The 22913-nt window shown below is 46.7% G+C and overlaps 1 protein-coding gene across 1 annotated transcript in view; it reads left to right on the top strand.

The window, feature by feature from the left end:
• LOC135573636 (methionine synthase-like) overlaps positions 1 to 22913 on the top strand; it is a 97192-nt gene that overhangs the window by 54700 nt on the left and 19579 nt on the right. Inside the window, 8 exon segments of the mRNA XM_065022931.1 lie at positions 2588 to 2655; positions 5173 to 5293; positions 5387 to 5468; positions 9652 to 9750; positions 12183 to 12258; positions 13790 to 13945; positions 16462 to 16658; positions 19160 to 19360. Of these exon segments, the coding sequence (XP_064879003.1) occupies positions 2588 to 2655; positions 5173 to 5293; positions 5387 to 5468; positions 9652 to 9750; positions 12183 to 12258; positions 13790 to 13945; positions 16462 to 16658; positions 19160 to 19360 (1000 nt within the window).

Here is a 22913-nt window from a genome sequence, read left to right as displayed (position 1 = left end):
CATTAACTCTGTACCTGTACCCCCTGTATATAGCCTCCACATTGACTCTGTACCGGTACCCCCTGTATATAGCCTCCACATTGACTCTGTACCAGTACCCCCTGTATATAGCCTCCACATTGACTCTGTACCGGTACCCCCTGTATATAGCCTCCACATTGACTCTGTACCGGTACCCCCTGTATATAGCCTCCACATTGACTCTGTACTGGTACCCCCTGTATATAGCCTCCACATTGACTCTGTACCGGTACCCCCTGTATATAGCCTCCACATGGACTCTGTACCGGTACCCGCTGTATATAGCCTCCACATTGACTTTGTACCGGTACCCCCCTGTATATAGCCTCCACATTGACTTTGTACTGGTACCCCCTGTATATTGACTCTGTACTGGTACCCCCTCTACTACACCTGTTGTATTCAGCATTTCACTGTGAGGTCTACTACACCTGTTGTATTCAGCATTTCACTGTGAGGTCTACTACACCTGTTGTATTCAGCATTTCACTGTAAGGTCTACTACACCTGTTGTATTCAGCATTTCACTGTAAGGTCTACTACACCTGTTGTATTCAGCATTTCACTGTGAGGTCTACTACACCTGTTGTATTCAGCATTTCACTGTAAGGTCTACTACACCTGTTGTATTCAGCATTTCACTGTAAGGTCTACTACACCTGTTGTATTCAGCATTTCACTGTGAGGTTTACTACACCTGTTGTATTCAGCATTTCACTGTAAGGTCTACTACACCTGTTGTATTCAGCATTTCACTGTAAGGTCTACTACACCTGTTGTATTCAGCATTTCACTGTGAGGTCTACTACACCTGTTGTATTCAGCATTTCACTGTGAGGTCTACTACACCTGTTGTATTCAGCATTTCACTGTAAGGTTTAATACACCTGTTGTATTCAGCATTTCACTGTAAGGTCTACTACACCTGTTGTATTCAGAATTTCACTGTGAGGTCTACTACACCTGTTGTATTCAGAATTTCACTGTGAGGTCTACTACACCTGTTGTAATTCAGCATTTCACTGTAAGGTCTACTACACCTGTTGTAATTCAGCATTTCACTGTGAGGTCTACTACACCTGTTGTATTCAGCATTTCACTGTAAGGTCTACTACACCTGTTGTATTCAGCATTTCACTGTGAGGTCTACTACACCTGTTGTATTCAGCATTTCACTGTGAGGTCTACTACACCTGTTGTATTCAGCATTTCACTGTAAGGTCTACTACACCTGTTGTATTCAGCATTTCACTGTAAGGTCTACTACACCTGTTGTATTCAGCATTTCACTGTGAGGTCTACTACACCTGTTGTATTCAGCATTTCACTGTAAGGTCTACTACACCTGTTGTATTCAGCATTTCACTGTAAGGTCTACTACACCTGTTGTATTCAGCATTTCACTGTGAGGTCTACTACACCTGTTGTATTCAGCATTTCACTGTGAGGTCTACTACACCTGTTGTATTCAGCATTTCACTGTAAGGTCTACTACACCTGTTGTATTCAGCATTTCACTGTAAGGTCTACAGCTGTTGTATTCGGGCGCATGTGACTAATACAATTTGATTTGATTGGTTCCTGTACCTTTCCATAACCTTGTCCTAACCCTGTTCGGTTTTCAGAGTGATCGATCTGGGGGTCATGATTCCTGTACCTTTCCATAACCTTGTCCTAACCCTGTTCGGTTTCCTTTTCCCAGAGTGATCGATCTGGGGGTCATGATTCCTGTACCTTTCCATAACCTTGTCCTAACCCTTCTTGGTTTCCCAGAGTGATCGATCTGGGGGTCATGATTCCTGTACCTTTCCATAACCTTGTCCTAACCCTGTTCCTTTTCCCAGAGTGATCGATCTGGGGGTCATGATTCCTGTACCTTTCCATAACCTTGTCCTAACCCTGTTCCTTTTCCCAGAGTGATCGATCTGGGGGTCATGATTCCTGTACCTTTCCATAACCTTGTCCTAACCCTGTTCGGTTTCCTTTTCCCAGAGTGATCGATCTGGGGGTCATGATTCCTGTACCTTTCCATAACCTTGTCCTAACCCTGTTCGGTTTCCTTTTCCCAGAGTGATCGATCTGGGGGTCATGATTCCTGTACCTTTCCATAACCTTGTCCTAACCCTGTTCGGTTTCCCAGAGTGATCGATCTGGGGGTCATGATTCCTGTACCTTTCCATAAACTTGTCCTAACCCTGTTCCTTTTCCCAGAGTGATCGATCTGGGGGTCATGATTCCTGTACCTTTCCATAACCTTGTCCTAACCCTGTTCCTTTTCCCAGAGTGATCGATCTGGGGGTCATGGTTCCTGTACCTTTCCATAACCTTGTCCTAACCCTGTTCCTTTTCCCAGAGTGATCGATCTGGGGGTCATGATTCCTGTACCTTTCCATAACCTTGTCCTAACCCTGTTCCTTTTCCCAGAGTGATCGATCTGGGGGTCATGATTCCTGTACCTTTCCATAACCTTGTCCTAACCCTGTTCCTTTTCCTAGAGTGATCGATCTGGGGGTCATGATTCCTGTACCTTTCCATAACCTTGTCCTAACCCTGTTCCTTTTCCCAGAGTGATCGATCTGGGGGTCATGGTTCCATGCGACAGGATATTGAGGGAAGCCATCGACTGCAAAGCAGGTGTGTTGACATGAACCTTATAACCTGGTCCCAGATCAGTTTGGGCTGTTGGGGTGGCACTAGGAGGTGATTAACCTGGTCCCAGATCAGTTTGGGCTGTCTGACGAGGTGGCACTAGGAGGTGATTAACCTGGTCCCAGATCAGTTTGGGCTGTTGGGGCGGCACTAGGAGGTGATTAACCTGGTCCCAGATCAGTTTGGGCTGTCTGACGAGGTGGCACTAGGAGGTGATTAACCTGGTCCCAGATCAGTTTGGGCTGTCTGACGGGGTGGCACTACGAGGTGATTAACCTGGTCCCAGATCAGTTTGGGCTGTCTGACAGGGTGGCACTAGGAGGTGATTAACCTGGTCCCAGATCAGTTTGGGCTGTCTGACGAGGTGGCACTAGGAGGTGATTAACCTGGTCCCAGATCAGTTTGGGCTGTTGGGGCGGCACTAGGAGGTGATTAACCTGGTCCCAGATCAGTTTGGGCTGTCTGACGAGGTGGCACCTAGGAGGTGATTAACCTGGTCCCAGATCAGTTTGGGCTGTCTGACCGGGTGGCACTAGGACAGGGGTGTCAAAGTCAAATGGACGGAGGGCCAAATAAAAAAATCAGCTACAAGACGAGGGCCGGACTGTTCGAATGTTCATTGAAAATTTTTTAAATGACGCATATAGTCTAGTGAACCTAATTGAACCTACTGAAAACCTAACAAATATATTACAATATGATCAGATAAATAAAGCAATATTTTCTTATGGCTCTGTCAGTAATCTTTAATTTTCAACAGACACAAAAGACAAATTTCCTTTATATAAATATCCCCATAACATGAACATTAAATGAAAGAAACCGGTATTCAAGGCACCATCAGTAGACTATATTTTCTATTTTAGCAAAAGTGGGCTAAATTTACTTCAAAGAAAAAACAATAATAGCAATTTTCTATCATCCACTCAACTGAAATATTTTTAAAATATAATTGGATTGAAATACAAAAAATAAAGTGCAAAAATCTATTAATCAAAAACAACACTTTGTTTAAGGAGAAGTAACATGCAGTGAAAACAAATATTAAATTTTAACTTTTAAACTTGAACTGAGTAAAAACTCTAAATATGTGATTGCACAGTAATGTTCACTTGTTTGAGGTTGAGGGTGATACTTGGTGGTGTCCCATCTTTTCCACAAGTTCATCAATGTTCGGGGTAAGGCTCTGAGCTGAAGAAATCCTCAGAATTGAGTGGAGGTGTTCAGCAGTAAGTCGACTTCTGTGTGATGTTTTGTTCAGGTTCATCAAAGAAAACAGTTGTTCACACAGGTATGTGCTGCCAAACATAGACAACGTTTGAGCAGCCTGGATGCGCAGCTGGGGCATTGTGCCGGGGAGGAAACGGGCGAACTCCGCAGCACCCACTGCCGCATATTTTGCCCTCAGTGCATCATTGCATTGGAGGTCAATCAACTCCATTTGGAGGTTTGGTGGTGAGCTTTCCACGTCAACAGCAAATGGGTTACCGAGCAGTTCCAACCTGCTTTTTTGTGCTTCAAAGTCAGCAAATCGGCGTCGAAAGTCAGCGGCAAGCATACCTATTTTATCAGCCAACTGTGTGCTCGGGAACGCACTGGTAGAGAGCTTCCTCTGCCTTTTGTAGCCTTTGTTCCATGTCCATATTCTTGTTTTTGTCCGCGTGTTTCGTTTCATAATGTCGTCTCAGATTATACTCTTTCAGTACCGCCACACTTTCTCCACACAGAAGACACACAGGTTTTCCAGCTACCTTCGTGAACATATACTCCGACTCCCACCTTGTTTGAAACCCCCGGTTCTCAGTATCCACCTTCCGTTTTGCCATTTTTGATGGGTATCTGAAAGTTAATTTTACTGTGATGCTGACGACTGCTGTGCCAATAAATATTGAAATGAAGCAGCCTACTGCTCGGTGCGTCACCTTTGCATTGTGGGAAATGTAGTATTGGTGCGTGTAAAAGATCTGCGGGCTGCCGGCTTGCTGCGGGCCGGTTCTAATAATAAATCAAGATCATCCCAGGGGCCGTAAAAAACCTTCTTGCGGGCCGGATGTGGCCCGCGGGCCTTGACTCTGACATATGTGCACTAGGAGGTGATTAACCTGGTCCCAGATCAGTTTGGGCTGTCTGACCGGGCGGCACTAGGAGGTGATTAACCTGGTCCCAGATCAGTTTGGGCTGTCTGACAGGGTGGCACTAGGAGGTGATTAACCTGGTCCCAGATCAGTTTGGGCTGTCTGACAGGGTGGCACTAGGAGGTGATTAACCTGGTCCCAGATCAGTTTGGGCTGTCTGACGAGGTGGCACTAGGAGGTGATTAACCTGGTCTCAGATCAGTTTGGTCTGTCTTGCCAACTGCTAGGAGTTGGCTATAAACCACAGACAGATCTGGGACCAGGCTAGAGAAGGAGTAGGACTGAAATCAGAGATGGAATGAGTGAACTGCTCTTTGAGAAGTAGTCCCTCCAGCTGAACATTCCTATGTATCCCTCCGCCCTACAGACATCATCGGTCTGTCTGGCCTCATCACGCCCTCGCTGGATGAGATGATCTATGTTGCCAAGGAGATGGAGCGGCTTGGGATGAAGACCCCACTGCTGATCGGAGGGGCCACCACCTCCAAGTAAGACACACACACACACCGTGACCTTTCAACTCGCTACTTCCTGGCCCCTTGTTGACCCTGTGTCTGATGTGAAGCCTCTGTGTGTAACAGGACCCACACGGCAGTAAAGATCGCTCCCCGTTACAGCTGTCCTGTGGTGCATGTTCTGGATGCTTCCAGGAGTGTGGTGGTGGTACGTACACTACACTGACTAGACACACTACACTTCCTGTTCTCACTTAGTACAGCCCACACTACACTGACTAGACGCACTACACTTCCTGTTCTCACTTAGTACAGCCCACACTACACTGACTAGACGCACTACACTTCCTGTTCTCACTTAGTACAGCCCACACTACACTTCCTGTCTGTAGATACTGTAGTCCTCACTTAGTACAGCCCACACTACACTTCCTGTCTGTAGATACTGTAGTCCTCACTTCACTTCCTGTCTGTAGATACTGTAGTCCTCACTTAGTACAGCCCACACTACACTTCCTGTCTGTAGATACTGTAGTCCTCACTTAGTACAGCCCACACTACACTTCCTGTCTGTAGATACTGTAGTCCTCACTTAGTACAGCCCACACTACACTTCCTGTCTGTAGATACTGTAGTCCTCACTTAGTACAGCCCACACTACACTTCCTGTCTGTAGATACTGTAGTCCTCACTTAGTACAGCCCACACTACACTTCCTGTCTGTATATACTGTAGTCCTCACTTAGTACAGCCCACACTACACTTCCTGTCTGTAGATACTGTAGTCCTCACTTAGTACAGCCCACACTACACTTCCTGTCTGTAGATACTGTAGTCCTCACTTAGTACAGCCCACACTTGTCAGTGTCCTCCGTGTTGTTGTCTCTGTCAGTGTCCTCCGTGTCTCTGTCAGTGTCCTCCGTGTTGTCTCTGTCAGTGTCCTCCGTGTTGTCTCTGTCAGTGTCCTCCGTGTTGTTGTCTCTGTCAGTGTCCTCCGTGTTGTTGTCTCTGTCAGTGTCCTCCGTGTCTCTGTCAGTGTCCTCCGTGTTGTCTCTGTCAGTGTCCTCCGTGTTGTTGTCTCTGTCAGTGTCCTCCGTGTTGTTGTCTCTGTCAGTGTCCTCCGTGTTGTTGTCTCTGTCAGTGTCCTCCGTGTTGTTGTCTCTGTCAGTGTCCTCCGTGTTGTTGTCTCTGTCAGTGTTCTCCATGTTGTTGTCTCTGTCAGTGTCCTCCGTGTTGTCTCTGTCAGTGTCCTCCGTGTTGTCTCTGTCAGTGTCCTCCGTGTTGTTGTCTCTGTCAGTGTCCTCAGTGTTGTTGTCTCTGTCAGTGTCCTCCCTGTTGTTGTCTCTGTCAGTGTCCTCAGTGTTGTTGTCTCTGTCAGTGTCCTCAGTGTTGTCTCTGTCAGTGTCCTCTGTGTTGTCTCTGTCAGTGTCCTCCGTGTTGTCTCTGTCAGTGTCCTCCGTGTTGTTGTCTCTGTCAGTGTCCTCCGTGTTGTTGTCTCTGTCAGTGTCCTCAGTGTTGTTGTCTCTGTCAGTGTCCTCAGTGTTGTTGTCTCTGTCAGTGTCCTCTGTGTTGTTGTCTCTGTCAGTGTCCTCCGTGTTGTCTCTGCCAGTGTCCTCCGTGTTGTTGTCTCTGTCAGTGTCCTCCGTGTTGTTGTCTCTGTCAGTGTCCTCAGTGTTGTCTCTGTCAGTGTCCTCAGTGTTGTTGTCTCTGTCAGGGTCCTCTGTGTTGTCTCTGTCAGTGTCCTCCGTGTTGTCTCTGTCAGTGTCCTCAGTGTTGTCTCTGTCAGGGTCCTCTGTGTTGTCTCTGTCAGTGTCCTCAGTGTTGTTGTCTCTGTCAGGGTCCTCTGTGTTGTCTCTGTCTCAGTGTCCTCAGTGTTGTTGTCTCTGTCAGTGTCCTCCGTGTTGTTGTCTCTGTCAGTGTCCTCCGTGTTGTCTCTGTCAGTGTCCTCAGTGTTGTTGTCTCTGTCAGTGTCCTCTGTGTTGTCTCTGTCAGTGTCCTCTGTGTTGTCTCTGTCAGTGTCCTCCGTGTTGTTGTCTCTGTCAGTGTCCTCAGTGTTGTCTCTGTCAGTGTCCTCTGTGTTGTTGTCTCTGTCAGTGTCCTCAGTGTTGTCTCTGTCAGTGTCCTCAGCTGCTATATGAGCCTCCGTGTTGTTGTCTCTGTCAGTGTCCTCCGTGTTGTTGTCTCTGTCAGTGTCCTCCGTGTTGTTGTCTCTGTCAGTGTCCTCCGTGTTGTTGTCTCTGTCAGTGTCCTCCGTGTTGTCTCTGTCAGTGTCCTCCGTGTTGTTGTCTCTGTCAGTGTCCTCCGTGTTGTTGTCTCTGTCAGTGTCCTCAGTGTTGTCTCTGTCAGTGTCCTCTGTGTTGTCTCTGTCAGTGTCCTCCGTGTTGTTGTCTCTGTCAGTGTCCTCCGTGTTGTCTCTGTCAGTGTCCTCCGTGTTGTCTCTGTCAGTGTCCTCCGTGTTGTCTCTGTCAGTGTCCTCCGTGTTGTCTCTGTCAGTGTCCTCCGTGTTGTCTCTGTCAGTGTCCTCCGTGTTGTTGTCTCTGTCAGTGTCCTCTGTGTTGTTGTCTCTGTCAGTGTCCTCAGTGTTGTTGTCTCTGTCAGTGTCCTCCGTGTTGTCTCTGTCAGTGTCCTCAGTGTTGTCTCTGTCAGTGTCCTCAGTGCTGTCTCTGTCAGTGTCCTCCGTGTTGTCTCTGTCAGTGTCCTCAGTGTCTCAGTCCTCAGTGTCTCTGTCAGTGTCCTCCGTGTTGTCTCTGTCAGTGTCCTCCGTGTTGTTGTCTCTTCAGTGTCCTCAGTGTTGTTGTCTCTTCAGTGTCCTCAGTGTTGTTGTCTCTCTCAGTGTCCTCAGTGTTGTTGTCTCTTCAGTGTCCTCAGTGTTGTTGTCTCTGTCAGTGTCCTCCGTGTTGTCTCTGTCAGTGTCCTCCGTGTTGTTGTCTCTGTCAGTGTCCTCTGTGTTGTCTCTTCAGTGTCCTCCGTGTTGTTGTCTCTGTCAGTGTCCTCTGTGTTGTTGTCTCTGTCAGTGTCCTCCGTGTTGTCTCTGTCAGTGTCCTCCGTGTTGTCTCTGTCAGTGTCCTCTGTGTTGTCTCTTCAGTGTCCTCCGTGTTGTTGTCTCTGTCAGTGTCCTCTGTGTTGTCTCTGTCAGTGTCCTCCGTGTTGTTGTCTCTGTCAGTGTCCTCCGTGTTGTCTCTGTCAGTGTCCTCCGTGTTGTCTCTGTCAGTGTCCTCCGTGTTGTCTCTGTCAGTGTCCTCCGTGTTGTCTCTGTCAGTGTCCTCCGTGTTGTCTCTGTCAGTGTCCTCCGTGTTGTTGTCTCTGTCAGTGTCCTCTGTGTTGTTGTCTCTGTCAGTGTCCTCAGTGTTGTTGTCTCTGTCAGTGTCCTCCGTGTTGTCTCTGTCAGTGTTCTCAGTGCTGTCTCTGTCAGTGTCCTCCGTGTTGTCTCTGTCAGTGTCCTCAGTGTCTCAGTCCTCAGTGTCTCTGTCAGTGTCCTCCGTGTTGTCTCTGTCAGTGTCCTCCGTGTTGTTGTCTCTTCAGTGTCCTCAGTGTTGTTGTCTCTTCAGTGTCCTCAGTGTTGTTGTCTCTCTCAGTGTCCTCAGTGTTGTTGTCTCTTCAGTGTCCTCAGTGTTGTTGTCTCTGTCAGTGTCCTCCGTGTTGTCTCTGTCAGTGTCCTCCGTGTTGTTGTCTCTGTCAGTGTCCTCTGTGTTGTCTCTTCAGTGTCCTCCGTGTTGTTGTCTCTGTCAGTGTCCTCTGTGTTGTTGTCTCTGTCAGTGTCCTCCGTGTTGTCTCTGTCAGTGTCCTCCGTGTTGTCTCTGTCAGTGTCCTCTGTGTTGTCTCTTCAGTGTCCTCCGTGTTGTTGTCTCTTCAGTGTCCTCCGTGTTGTTGTCTCTGTCAGTGTCCTCCGTGTTGTTGTCTCTGTCAGTGTCCTCCGTGTTGTTGTCTCTGTCAGTGTCCTCAGTGTCTCTGTCAGTGTCCTCAGTGTTGTTGTCTCTTCAGTGTCCTCAGTGTTGTTGTCTCTGTCAGTGTCCTCCGTGTTGTTGTCTCTGTCAGTGTCCTCCGTGTTGTTGTCTCTGTCAGTGTCCTCAGTGTTGTCTCTGTCAGTGTCCTCAGTGTTGTTGTCTCTTCAGTGTCCTCAGTGTTGTTGTCTCTGTCAGTGTCCTCCGTGTTGTCTCTGCCAGTGTCCTCCCTGTTGTTGTCTCTGTCAGTGTCCTCCCTGTTGTTGTCTCTTCAGTGTCCTCAGTGTTGTTGTCTCTGTCAGTGTCCTCAGTGTTGTCTCTGTCAGTGTCCTCCCTGTTGTTGTCTCTTCAGTGTCCTCCGTGTTGTTGTCTCTGTCAGTGTCCTCAGTGTTGTTGTCTCTGTCAGTGTCTTCAGCTGTTAGATGAGCCTCCGTGTTGTTGTCTCTTCAGTGTTCCCAGCTGCTAGATGAGAATGTGAGGGAGGAGTTCTTTGAGGAGACGACAGAGGAGTACGAAGACATCAGACAGGACCACTACGACTCTCTAAAGGTGAGGAACACACACACACACACACACACACACACACACACAGAGAGACAAACATGCGCACGTAACACACACATTGGACCACTACAACACTCTGAAATCATTGGATGAAATCTAGGGCTCTGTATTAGGAACAGACTGTCCTGTTCTGGAACAGTCTAGAAGGTAGGAGTTGTTCCAGTCTAACAGACTGTCTTGTTCTGGAACAGTCTAGAAGGTAGGAGTTGTTCTAGTCTAACAGACTGTCCTGTTCTGGAACAGTCTAGAAGGTAGGAGTTGTTCCAGTCTAGAAGGGAGGAGTTGTTCCAGTCTAACAGACTGTCTTGTTCTGGAACAGTCTAGAAGGTAGGAGTTGTTCCAGTCTAACAGACTGTCCTGTACTGGAACAGTCTAGAAGGTAGGAGTTGTTCCAGTCTAACAGACTGTCCTGTTCTGGAACAGTCTAGAAGGTAGGAGTTGTTCCAGTCTAACAGACTGTCCTGGAACAGTCTAGAAGGTAGTTGTTCCAGTCTAACAGATTGTTCTGTTCTGGAACAGTCTAGAAGGTAGGAGTTGTTCCAGTCTAACAGAGTGTCCTGTACTGGAACAGTCTAGAAGGGAGGAGTTGTTCCAGTCTAACAGACTGTCCTGTACTGGAACAGTCTAGAAGGTAGGAGTTGTTCCAGTCTAACAGACTGTCCTGTACTGGAACAGTCTAGAAGGTAGGAGTTGTTCCAATCTAACAGACTGTCCTGTTCTGGAACAGTCTAGAAGGGAGGAGTTGTTCCAGTCTAACAGACTGTCCTGTCCTGGAACAGTCTAGAAGGGAGGAGTTGTTCCAGTCTAGAAGGGAGGAGTTGTTCTAGTCTAACAGACTGTCCTGTACTGGAACAGTCTAGAAGGTAGGAGTTGTTCTAGTCTAACAGACTGTCCTGTACTGGAACAGTCTAGAAGGTAGGAGTTGTTCTAGTCTAACAGACTGTCCTGTACTGGAACAGTCTAGAAGGCTGATTATACAGCTGATTCCTCTGATGGGTGGATGAATCCTGGTCCTATCACTATACAGCTGATTCCTCTGATGGGTGGATGAATCCTGGCCCTATCACTATACAGCTGATTCCTCTGATGGGTGGATGAATCCTGGCCCTATCACTATACAGCTGATTCCTCTGATGGGTGGATGAATCCTGGTCCTATCACTATACAGCTGATTCCTCTGATGGGTGGATGAATCCTGGCCCTATCACTATACAGCTGATGGGTGGATGAATCCTGGTCCTATCACTATACAGCTGATTCCTCTGATGGGTGGATGAATCCTGGTCCTATCACTATACAGCTGATTCCTCTGATGGGTGGATGAATCCTGGTCCTATCACTATACTGCTGATGGGTGGATGAATCCTGGTCCTATCACTATACAGCTGATTCCTCTGATGGGTGGATGAATCCTGGTCCTATCACTATACAGCTGATTCCTCTGATGGGTGGATGAATCCTGGTCCTATCACTATACAGCTGATGGGTGGATGAATCCTGGTCCTATCACTATACAGCTGATGGGTGGATGAATCCTGGTCCTATCACTAATCAGCTGATGGGTGGATGAATCCTGGTCCTGTCACTATACAGCTGATGGGTGGATGAATCCTGGTCCTATCACTATACTGCTGATGGGTGGATGAATCCTGGTCCTATCACTATACAGCTGATTCCTCTGATGGGTGGATGAATCCTGGTCCTGTCACTATACAGCTGATGGGTGGATGAATCCTGGTCCTATCACTATACAGCTGATGGGTGGATGAATCCTGGTCCTATCACTATACAGCTGATGGGTGGATGAATCCTGGTCCTATCACTATACAGCTGATTCCTCTGATGGGTGGATGAATCCTGGTCCTGTCACTATACAGCTGATGGGTGGATGAATCCTGGTCCTATCACTATACAGCTGATGGGTGGATGAATCCTGGTCCTATCACTATACAGCTGATGGGTGGATGAATCCTGGTCCTATCACTATACAGCTGATGGGTGGATGAATCCTGGCCCTATCACTATACAGCTGATGGGTGGATGAATCCTGGTCCTATCACTATACAGCTGATTCCTCTGATGGGTGGATGAATCCTGGTCCTATTACTATACAGCTGATGGGTGGATGAATCCTGGTCCTATCACTATACAGCTGATTCCTCTGATGGGTGGATGAATCCTGGTCCTGTCACTATACAGCTGATGGGTGGATGAATCCTGGTCCTGTCACTATACAGCTGATGGGTGGATGAATCCTGGCCCTATCACTATACAGCTGATGGGTGGATGAATCCTGGTCCTCAACACGTGTCCAGGGCCGTAGCTGGTAGTTTGGGACACTACACTGTAATGGCTGGGCTGTCTGAGAGCTGTTCAGGTAGATGATGACAGGAGTCTCTGTGTGTCTGTGTTCTCAGGAGAGGCGGTTCCTGTCTCTAGCCCAGGCCAGGGAGAAAGGACTCCATGTGGATTGGCTTTCTCAGACCAAACCAGGTACGACACTAATTCACTGGGATCAACTGTCCTCCTTCAGGAAGTCATTTGTCTGCTTGTCATTGAAAAGACGAGACTTATTTCTGTCTGACCGATGTAGGTCATATTTTGATGGTGACTGATCCTCTCTCTCCCGCTCTCTCTCTCTCTCCCGCTCTCTCTCTCTCCCGCTCTCTCTCTCTCCCGCTCTCTCTCTCTCTCCCGCTCTCTCTCTCTCTCTCTCCCATTCTCTCTCTCTCTCTCCCATTCTCTCTCTCTCTCTCTCCCATTCTCTCTCTCTCCCGTTCTCTCTCTCTCCCGTTCTCTCTCTCTCTCTCTCTCTCTCTCTCTCTCTCTCTCTCTCTCTCTCTCTCTCTCTCTCTCTCTCTCCCGTTCTCTCTCTCTCTCTCTCTCCCGTTCTCTCTCTCTCTCTCTCTCTCCCGTTCTCTCTCTCTCTCTCTCCCGTTCTCTCTCTCCCATTCTCTCTCTCTCTCCCCCGCTCTCTCTCTCTCCCATTCTCTCTCTCTCTCTCTCCCGTTCTCTCTCTCCCGTTCTCTCTCTCTCTCTCTCTCTCTCTCTCTCTCTCCCATTCTCTCTCTCTCTCTCTCTCCCGTTCTCTCTCTCTCTCTCTCTCCCGTTCTCTCTCTCTCTCTCCCCCGTTCTCTCTCTCTCTCTCTCCCGTTCTCTCTCTCTCTCTCTCTCTCTCTCTCTCCCGTTCTCTCTCTCTCTCTCCCGTTCTCTCTCTCTCTCTCTCCCGTTCTCTCTCTCTCTCTCTCCCGTTCTCTCTCTCTCTCTCCCGTTCTCTCTCTCTCTCTCTCTCTCTCTCTCTCCCGTTCTCTCTCTCTCTCTCTCTCTCTCTCTCCCGTTCTCTCTCTCTCTCTCCCGTTCTCTCTCTCTCTCCCGGTTCTCTCTCTCTCTCTCTCCCGTTCTCTCTCTCTCTCCCGTTCTCTCTCTCTCCCGCTCTCTCTCTCTCCCGCTCTCTCTCTCTCCCGCTCTCTCTCTCTCCCGCTCTCTCTCTCTCTCCCGTTCTCTCTCTCTCTCTCTCTCTCCCGCTCTCTCGCTCTCTCCCGCTCTCTCGCTCTCTCCCGTTCTCTCTCTCTCCCGTTCTCTCTCTCTCCCGCTCTCTCGCTCTCCCGCTCTCCCCCGCTCTCTCTCGCTCTCTCCCGCTCTCTCGCTCTCTCCCCCGTTCTCTCTCTCTCTCCCGCTCTCTCGCTCTCTCCCGTTCTCTCTCTCCCGCTCTCTCTCTCTCCCGTTCTATCTCTCCCGCTCTCTCTCTCCCTCTCTCTCGCGCTCTCTCCGCGCTCTCTCCCGCTCTCTCTCTCTCCCGCTCTCTCGCTCTCTCTACCTCCCGCTCTCTCTCTCTCCCGCTCTCTCTCTCTCCCGCTCTCTCTCTCTCCCGCTCTCTCTCTCTCCCCGCTCTCTCGCTCTCTCTACCTCCCGCTCTCTCTCTCTCTCTCCCGCTCTCTCTGTCTCTCTCTCCCGTTCTCTCTCTCTCTTTCTCCCCGCTCTCTCTCTCCCTCCCTCCCCCTCCCTCCCTCCCTCCCCCTGTCAGTGTGTCCTCAGTTCCTGGGTACCCGTGTGTTTGAGGGGTATGACCTGCGGAGGCTGGTGGACTACATCGACTGGAAGCCTTTCTTTGACGTGTGGCAGCTGAGAGGGAAGTACCCTAACAGAGGGTACCCCAAGATCTTCAAGGACAAAACCGTGGGTACGTAGAGGACATAGAGATGTAATGCTATCGCCATTCTACTGTTGTGATTGTATTTCTATGGAGAAGGTGCATTCCTGCCATCCCTTCAGACTGTTCAGAAGCTTATGTGGAGGTATAACAGGTGTAATATAATATTGTACCTGTGGTTGATGGACTGATAGATAATAATGAACCTGTACAGGTGAGGAGACTGATAGATAATAATGTCATAATGAACCTGTACAGGTGAGGAGACTGATAGATAATAATGAACCTGTACAGGTGAGGAGACTGATAGATAATAATGAACCTGTACAGGTGAGGAGACTGATAGATAATAATGAACCTGTACAGGTGAGGAGACTGATAGATAATAATGTCATAATGAACCTGTACAGGTGAGGAGACTGATAGATAATAATGAACCTGTACAGGTGAGGAGACTGATAGATAATAATGTCATAATGAACCTGTACAGGTGAGGAGACTGATAGATAATAATGTCATAATGAACCTGTACAGGTGAGGAGACTGATAGATAATAATGTCATAATGAACCTGTACAGGTGAGGAGACTGATAGATAATAATGTCATAATGAACCTGTACAGGTGAGGAGACTGATATATAATAATGTCATAATGAACCTGTACAGGTGAGGAGACTGATAGATAATAATGTTATAATGAACCTGTACAGGTGAGGAGACTGATAGATAATAATGTCATAATGAACCTGTACAGGTGAGGAGACTGATAGATAATAATGTCATAATGAACCTGTACAGGTGAGGAGACTGATAGATAATAATGTCATAATGAACCTGTACAGGTGAGGAGACTGATAGATAATAATGTCATAATGAACCTGTACAGGTGAGGAGACTGATAGATAATAATGTCATAATGAACCTGTACAGGTGAGGAGACTGATAGATAATAATGTCATAATGAACCTGTACAGGTGAGGAGACTGATAGATAATAATGAACCTGTACAGGTGAGGAGACTGATAGATAATAATGTCATAATGAACCTGTACAGGTGAGGAGACTGATAGATAATAATGAACCTGTACAGGTGAGGAGACTGATAGATAATAATGTCATAATGAACCTGTACAGGTGAGGAGACTGATAGATAATAATGTCATAATGAACCTGTACAGGTGAGGAGACTGATAGATAATAATGTCATAATGAACCTGTACAGGTGAGGAGACTGATAGATAATAATGTTATAATGAACCTGTACAGGTGAGGAGACTGATAGATAATAATGTTATAATGAACCTGTACAGGTGAGGAGACTGATAGATAATAATGTCATAATGAACCTGTACAGGTGAGGAGACTGATAGATAATAATGTCATAATGAACCTGTACAGGTGAGGAGACTGATAGATAATAATGTCATAATGAACCTGTACAGGTGAGGAGACTGATAGATAATAATGTCATAATGAACCTGTAAAGGTGAGGAGACTGATAGATAATAATGTCATAATGAACCTGTACAGGTGAGGAGACTGATAGATAATAATGTTATAATGAACCTGTACAGGTGAGGAGACTGATAGATAATAATGTCATAATGAACCTGTACAGGTGAGGAGACTGATAGATAATAATGTCATAATGAACCTGTACAGGTGAGGAGACTGATAGATAATAATGTCATAATGAACCTGTACAGGTGAGGAGACTGATAGATAATAATGTCATAATGAACCTGTACAGGTGAGGAGACTGATAGATAATAATGTCATAATGAACCTGTACAGGTGAGGAGACTGATAGATAATAATGTCATAATGAACCTGTACAGGTGAGGAGACTGATAGATAATAATGTCATAATGAACCTGTACAGGTGAGGAGACTGATAGATAATAATGTCATAATGAACCTGTACAGGTGAGGAGACTGATAGATAATAATGAACCTGTACAGGTGAGGAGACTGATAGATAATAATGAACCTGTACAGGTGAGGAGACTGATAGATAATAATGTCATAATGAACCTGTACAGGTGAGGAGACTGATAGATAATAATGAACCTGTACAGGTGAGGAGACTGATAGATAATAATGTCATAATGAACCTGTACAGGTGAGGAGACTGATAGATAATAATGAACCTGTACAGGTGAGGAGACTGATAGATAATAATGTCATAATGAACCTGTACAGGTGAGGAGACTGATAGATAATAATGTCATAATGAACCTGTACAGGTGAGGAGACTGATAGATAATAATGTCATAATGAACCTGTACAGGTGAGGAGACTGATAGATAATAATGTTATAATGAACCTGTACAGGTGAGGAGACTGATAGATAATAATGTTATAATGAACCTGTACAGGTGAGGAGACTGATAGATAATAATGTCATAATGAACCTGTACAGGTGAGGAGACTGATAGATAATAATGTCATAATGAACCTGTACAGGTGAGGAGACTGATAGATAATAATGTCATAATGAACCTGTACAGGTGAGGAGACTGATAGATAATAATGAACCTGTACAGGTGAGGAGGCTCGGAGGGTGTTTGACGACGCCCAGCGGCTCCTCAACAGACTGATAGATAATAAGGGTCTCTGGGGGCGTGGCCTGGTGGGCTTCTGGCCCGCCCAGAGTGTAGGAGACGACATCCAGGTGTACGAACATGACGTCACACCTCGCTCCCCCACGCCCCTCGCCACCTTCTATGGACTACGCCAACAGGTGAGTAGCAGGGAGATCTGGAACAGGGTGTGTTAGTTCATGGTGTGGGGGGGGGCGGGGTCTGTGTGTGGGGGGGCGGGGTCTGTGTTCAATTAATTTCCATTTATAAATCTAACAAGTAGGGCTGTCCACGACAAAAATTTGCTTTTCACATTATGAACTGTGTGAACTGTATGCTGTGTGATGACATGAACAAGTACGTTGTTGATTGAGACAGGACTTCACAACGGATTAGTACACTCAGACAGACCTCTATAATGGATTAGTCCACAGAGACAGACCTTACAGAGACAGACTCGTACAGGTGAGGTGGACTGTGTCATAATGGATTAGTCCACAGAGACAGACCTCTATAATGGATTAGTCCACTCAGACAGACCTCTATAATGGATTAGTCCACTGAGACAGGACTTCACAACGGATTAGTCCACTCAGACAGACCTCTATAATGGATTAGTCCACAGAGACAGACCTCTATAATGGATTAGTCCACAGAGACAGACCTCTATAATGGATTAGTCCACTGAGACAGGTCTCCACAATGGATTAGTCCACTGAGACAGGCCTCTATAATGGATTAGTCCACTGAGACAGGCCTCTATAATGGATTAGTCCACTGAGACAGACCTCTATAATGGATTAGTCCACTCAGACAGACCTCTATAATGGATTAGTCCACTGAGACAGACCTCTATAATGGATTAGTCCACTGAGACAGGCCTCTATAATGGATTAGTCCACTGAGACAGGACTTCACAACGGATTAGTACACTCAGACAGACCTCTATAATGGATTAGTCCACAGAGACAGACCTCTATAATGGATTAGTCCACAGAGACAGACCTCTATAATGGATTAGTCCACTGAGACAGGTCTCCACAATGGATTAGTCCACTGAGACAGGCCTCTATAATGGATTAGTCCACTGAGACAGACCTCTATAATGGATTAGTCCACTGAGACAGACCTCTATAATGGATTAGTCCACTGAGACAGGACTTCACAACGGATTAGTACACTCAGACAGACCTCTATAATGGATTAGTCCACAGAGACAGACCTCTATAATGGATTAGTCCACTGAGACAGACCTCTATAATGGATTAGTCCACTGAGACAGGTCTCCACAATGGATTAGTCCACTGAGACAGGCCTCTATAATGGATTAGTCCACTGAGACAGACCTCTATAATGGATTAGTCCACAGAGACAGACCTCTATAATGGATTAGTCCACTGAGACAGGTCTCCACAATGGATTAGTCCACTGAGACAGGCCTCTATAATGGATTAGTCCACTGAGACAGACCTCTATAATGGATTAGTCCACTGAGACAGACCTCTATAATGGATTAGTCCACTCAGACAGACCTCTATAATGGATTAGTCCACTGAGACAGACCTCTATAATGGATTAGTCCACTGAGACAGGCCTCTATAATGGATTAGTCCACTGAGACAGGACTTCACAACGGATTAGTACACTCAGACAGACCTCTATAATGGATTAGTCCACAGAGACAGACCTCTATAATGGATTAGTCCACAGAGACAGACCTCTATAATGGATTAGTCCACTGAGACAGGTCTCCACAATGGATTAGTCCACTGAGACAGGCCTCTATAATGGATTAGTCCACTGAGACAGACCTCTATAATGGATTAGTCCACTGAGACAGACCTCTATAATGGATTAGTCCACTGAGACAGGTCTCCACAATGGATTAGTCCACTGAGACAGGCCTCTATAATGGATTAGTCCACTGAGACAGACCTCTATAATGGATTAGTCCACTGAGACAGACCTCTATAATGGATTAGTCCACAGAGACAGGTCTCCACAATGGATTAGTCCACTGAGACAGGCCTCTATAATGGATTAGTCCACTGAGACAGACCTCTATAATGGATTAGTCCACTGAGACAGACCTCTATAATGGATTAGTCCACTGAGACAGACCTCTATAATGGATTAGTCCACTGAGACAGACCTCTATAATGGATTAGTCCACTGAGACAGACCTCTATAATGGATTAGTCCACTGAGACAGACCTCTATAATGGATTAGTCCACTGAGACAGGCCTCTATAATGGATTAGTCCTCTGAGACAGGCCTCTATAATGGATTAGTCCACTGAGACAGGCCTCTATAATGGATTAGTCCACTGAGACAGGTCTCTATAATGGATTAGTCCACTGAGACAGACCTCCACAATGGATCAGTCCAATCAGACAGGCCTCCACAATGGATCAGTCCAATCAGACAGGCCTCCACAATGGATCAGTCCAATCAGACAGGCCTCCACAATGGATCAGTCCAATCAGACAGAAGCCAATCAGAAAGGTGTCACCAATTGTTTAGAATTTGTTGCTACTGCTCGACTTAAAGACATCTGGGTCGACCAACAGTCTATGGACCAATCAATGGAAACAGCGGACTAAATGGGGTCAACCCGAACAACAAGCACGTATTGTGAGATAACTGTGTTTTGTCTTGTAGGCAGAGAAGGACAGCGCCAGCTCAGACCCCTACTACTGCCTGTCCGACTTCGTGGCCCCGAGGGCCAGCCGTGTGTCTGACTACATGGGGATGTTTGCTGTAGCTGTGTTCGGAGCGGAGGAGCTGAGCAAACGGTTTGAGACCCAGGGAGACGACTACAACAGTATCATGGTGAAGGCTCTGGCTGACCGCCTGGCTGAGGTACGGACTCTAGTGTTACTATACTGAGGTACGGACTCTAGTGTTACTATACTGAGGTACAGACTCTAGTGTCACTATACTGAGGTACGGACTCTAGTGTTACTATACTAAGGTACGGACTCTAGTGTCACTATACTGAGGTACGGACTCTAGTGTTACTATACTGAGGTACGGACTCTAGTGTCACTATACTGAGGTACGGACTCTAGTGTCACTATACTGAGGTACGGACTCTAGTGTTACTATACTGACACCTGGCTGAGGTACGGACTCTAGTGTCACTATACTGAGGTACGGACTCTAGTGTTACTATACTGAGGTACGGACTCTAGTGTCACTATACTGAGGTACGGACTCTAGTGTCACTATACTGAGGTACGGACTCTAGTGTTACTATACTGAGGTTACGGACTCTAGTGTTACTATACTGAGGTACGGACTCTAGTGTCACTATACTGAGGTACGGGCTCTAGTGTCACTATACTGACACCTGGCTGAGGTACGGACTCTAGTGTCACTATACTGAGGTACGGACTCTAGTGTTACTATACTGAGGTACGGACTCTAGTGTCACTATACTGAGGTACGGACTCTAGTGTCACTATACTGAGGTACGGACTCTAGTGTTACTATACTGACACCTGGCTGAGGTACGGACTCTAGTGTCACTATACTGAGGTACGGACTCTAGTTACTATACTGATACTGAGTGTCACTATACTGAGGACTCTCTAGTGTCACTATACTGAGGTACGGACTCTAGTGTCACTATACTGAGGTACGGACTCTAGTGTTACTATACTGAGGTTACGGACTCTAGTGTTACTATACTGAGGTACGGACTCTAGTGTCACTATACTGAGGTACGGGCTCTAGTGTCACTATACTGACACCTGGCTGAGGTACGGACTCTAGTGTCACTATACTGAGGTACGGACTCTAGTGTCACTATACTGAGGTACGGACTCTAGTGTCACTATACTGAGGTACGGACTCTAGTGTCACTATACTGAGGTACGGACTCTAGTGTCACTATACTGAGGTACGGACTCTAGTGTCACTATACTGAGGTACGGACTCTAGTGTCACTATACTGAGGTACGGACTCTAGTGTCACTATACTGAGGTACGGACTCTAGTGTCACTATACTGAGGTACGGACTCTAGTGTTACTATACTGAGGTACGGACTCTAGTGTTACTATACTGAGGTACGGACTCTAGTGTCACTATACTGAGGTACGGACTCTAGTGTCACTATACTGAGGTACGGACTCTAGTGTCACTATACTGAGGTGTCACTATACTGAGGTACGGACTCTAGTGTTACTATACTGACACCTGGCTGAGGTACGGACTCTAGTGTCACTATACTGAGGTACGGACTCTAGTGTTACTATACTGAGGTACGGACTCTAGTGTCACTATACTGAGGTACGGACTCTAGTGTCACTATACTGAGGTACGGACTCTAGTGTTACTATACTGAGGTTACGGACTCTAGTGTTACTATACTGAGGTACGGACTCTAGTGTCACTATACTGAGGTACGGGCTCTAGTGTCACTATACTGACACCTGGCTGAGGTACGGACTCTAGTGTCACTATACTGGGGTACGGACTCTAGTGTTACTATACTGAGGTACGGACTCTAGTGTCACTATACTGAGTGTCACTATACTGGACTCTCTAGTGTCACTATACTGAGGTACGGACTCTAGTGTCACTATACTGAGGTACGGACTCTAGTGTCACTATACTGAGGTACGGACTCTAGTGTCACTATACTGAGGTACGGACTCTAGTGTCACTATACTGAGGTACGGACTCTAGTGTCACTATACTGAGGTACGGACTAGTGTCACTATACTGAGGTACGGACTCTAGTGTCACTATACTGAGGTACGGACTCTAGTGTTACTATACTGAGGTACGGACTCTAGTGTCACTATACTGAGGTACGGACTCTAGTGTCACTATACTGAGGTACGGACTCTAGTGTCACTATACTGAGGTACGGACTCTAGTGTCACTATACTGAGGTACGGACTCTAGTGTCACTATACTGAGGTACGGACTCTAGTGTTACTATACTGAGGTACGGACTCTAGTGTCACTATACTGAGGTACGGACTCTAGTGTCACTATACTGAGGTACGGACTCTAGTGTCACTATACTGACACCTCTAGTGTTACTATAGGTACGGACTCTAGTGTCACTATACTGAGGACTCTAGTGTCACTATACTGGACGGACTCTAGTGTCACTATACTGAGGTACGGACTCTAGTGTCACTATACTGAGGTACGGACTCTAGTGTCACTATACTGAGGTACGGACTCTAGTGTCACTATACTGAGGTTACGGACTCTAGTGTCACTATACTGAGGTACGGACTCTAGTGTCACTATACTGAGGTACGGACTCTAGTGTCACTATACTGAGGTACCTGTGTCACTATACTGAGACGGACTCTAGTGTCACTATACTGAGGTACGGACTCTAGTGTCACTATACTGAGGTACGGACTCTAGTGTCACTATACTGAGGTACGGACTCTAGTGTCACTATACTGAGGTACGGACTCTAGTGTCACTATACTGAGGTGGGACTCTAGTGTCACTATACTGAGGTACGGACTCTATACTGTCACTATACTGAGGTACGGACTCTAGTGTCACTATACTGAGGTACGGACTCTAGTGTCACTATACTGAGGTACGGACTCTAGTGTTACTATACTGAGGTACGGACTCTAGTGTTACTATACTGAGGTACGGACTCTAGTGTCACTATACTGAGGTACGGACTCTAGTGTCACTATACGGACTCTAGTGTCACTATACTGGACTCTAGTGTCACTATACTGAGGTACGGACTCTAGTGTTACTATACTGAGGTACGGACTCTAGTGTCACTATACTGAGGTACGGACTCTAGTGTCACTATACTGAGGTACGGACTCTAGTGTTACTATACTGAGGTACGGACTCTAGTGTCACTATACTGAGGTACGGACTCTAGTGTCACTATACTGAGGTACGGACTCTAGTGTTACTATACTGAGGTTACGGACTCTAGTGTTACTATACTGAGGTACGGACTCTAGTGTCACTATACTGAGGTACGGGCTCTAGTGTCACTATACTGACACCTGGTCTGAGAGGTACGGACTCTAGTGTCACTATACTGAGGTACGGACTCTATACTGAGGTACTCTATACTGAGGTACGGACTCTAGTGTCACTATACTGAGGTACGGACTCTAGTGTCACTATACTGAGGTACGGACTCTAGTGTCACTATACTGAGGTACGGACTCTAGTGTCACTATACTGAGGTACGGACTCTAGTGTCACTATACTGAGGTACGGACTCTAGTGTCACTATACTATACTGAGGTACGGACTCTAGTGTCACTATACTGAGGTACGGACTCTAGTGTCACTATACTGAGGTACGGACTCTAGTGTCACTATACTGAGGCACGGACTCTAGTGTTACTATACTGAGACTCTAGTGTCACTATACTGAGGTACGGACTCTAGTGTCA

This window comes from Oncorhynchus nerka, linkage group LG10 (genome assembly GCF_034236695.1).
Source record: "Oncorhynchus nerka isolate Pitt River linkage group LG10, Oner_Uvic_2.0, whole genome shotgun sequence".
Lineage (NCBI taxonomy): Eukaryota > Metazoa > Chordata > Actinopteri > Salmoniformes > Salmonidae > Oncorhynchus > Oncorhynchus nerka.
The sequence above is the reverse complement of the archived record's forward strand: the minus strand, read 5'-3'. Positions and strand labels throughout refer to the sequence as shown.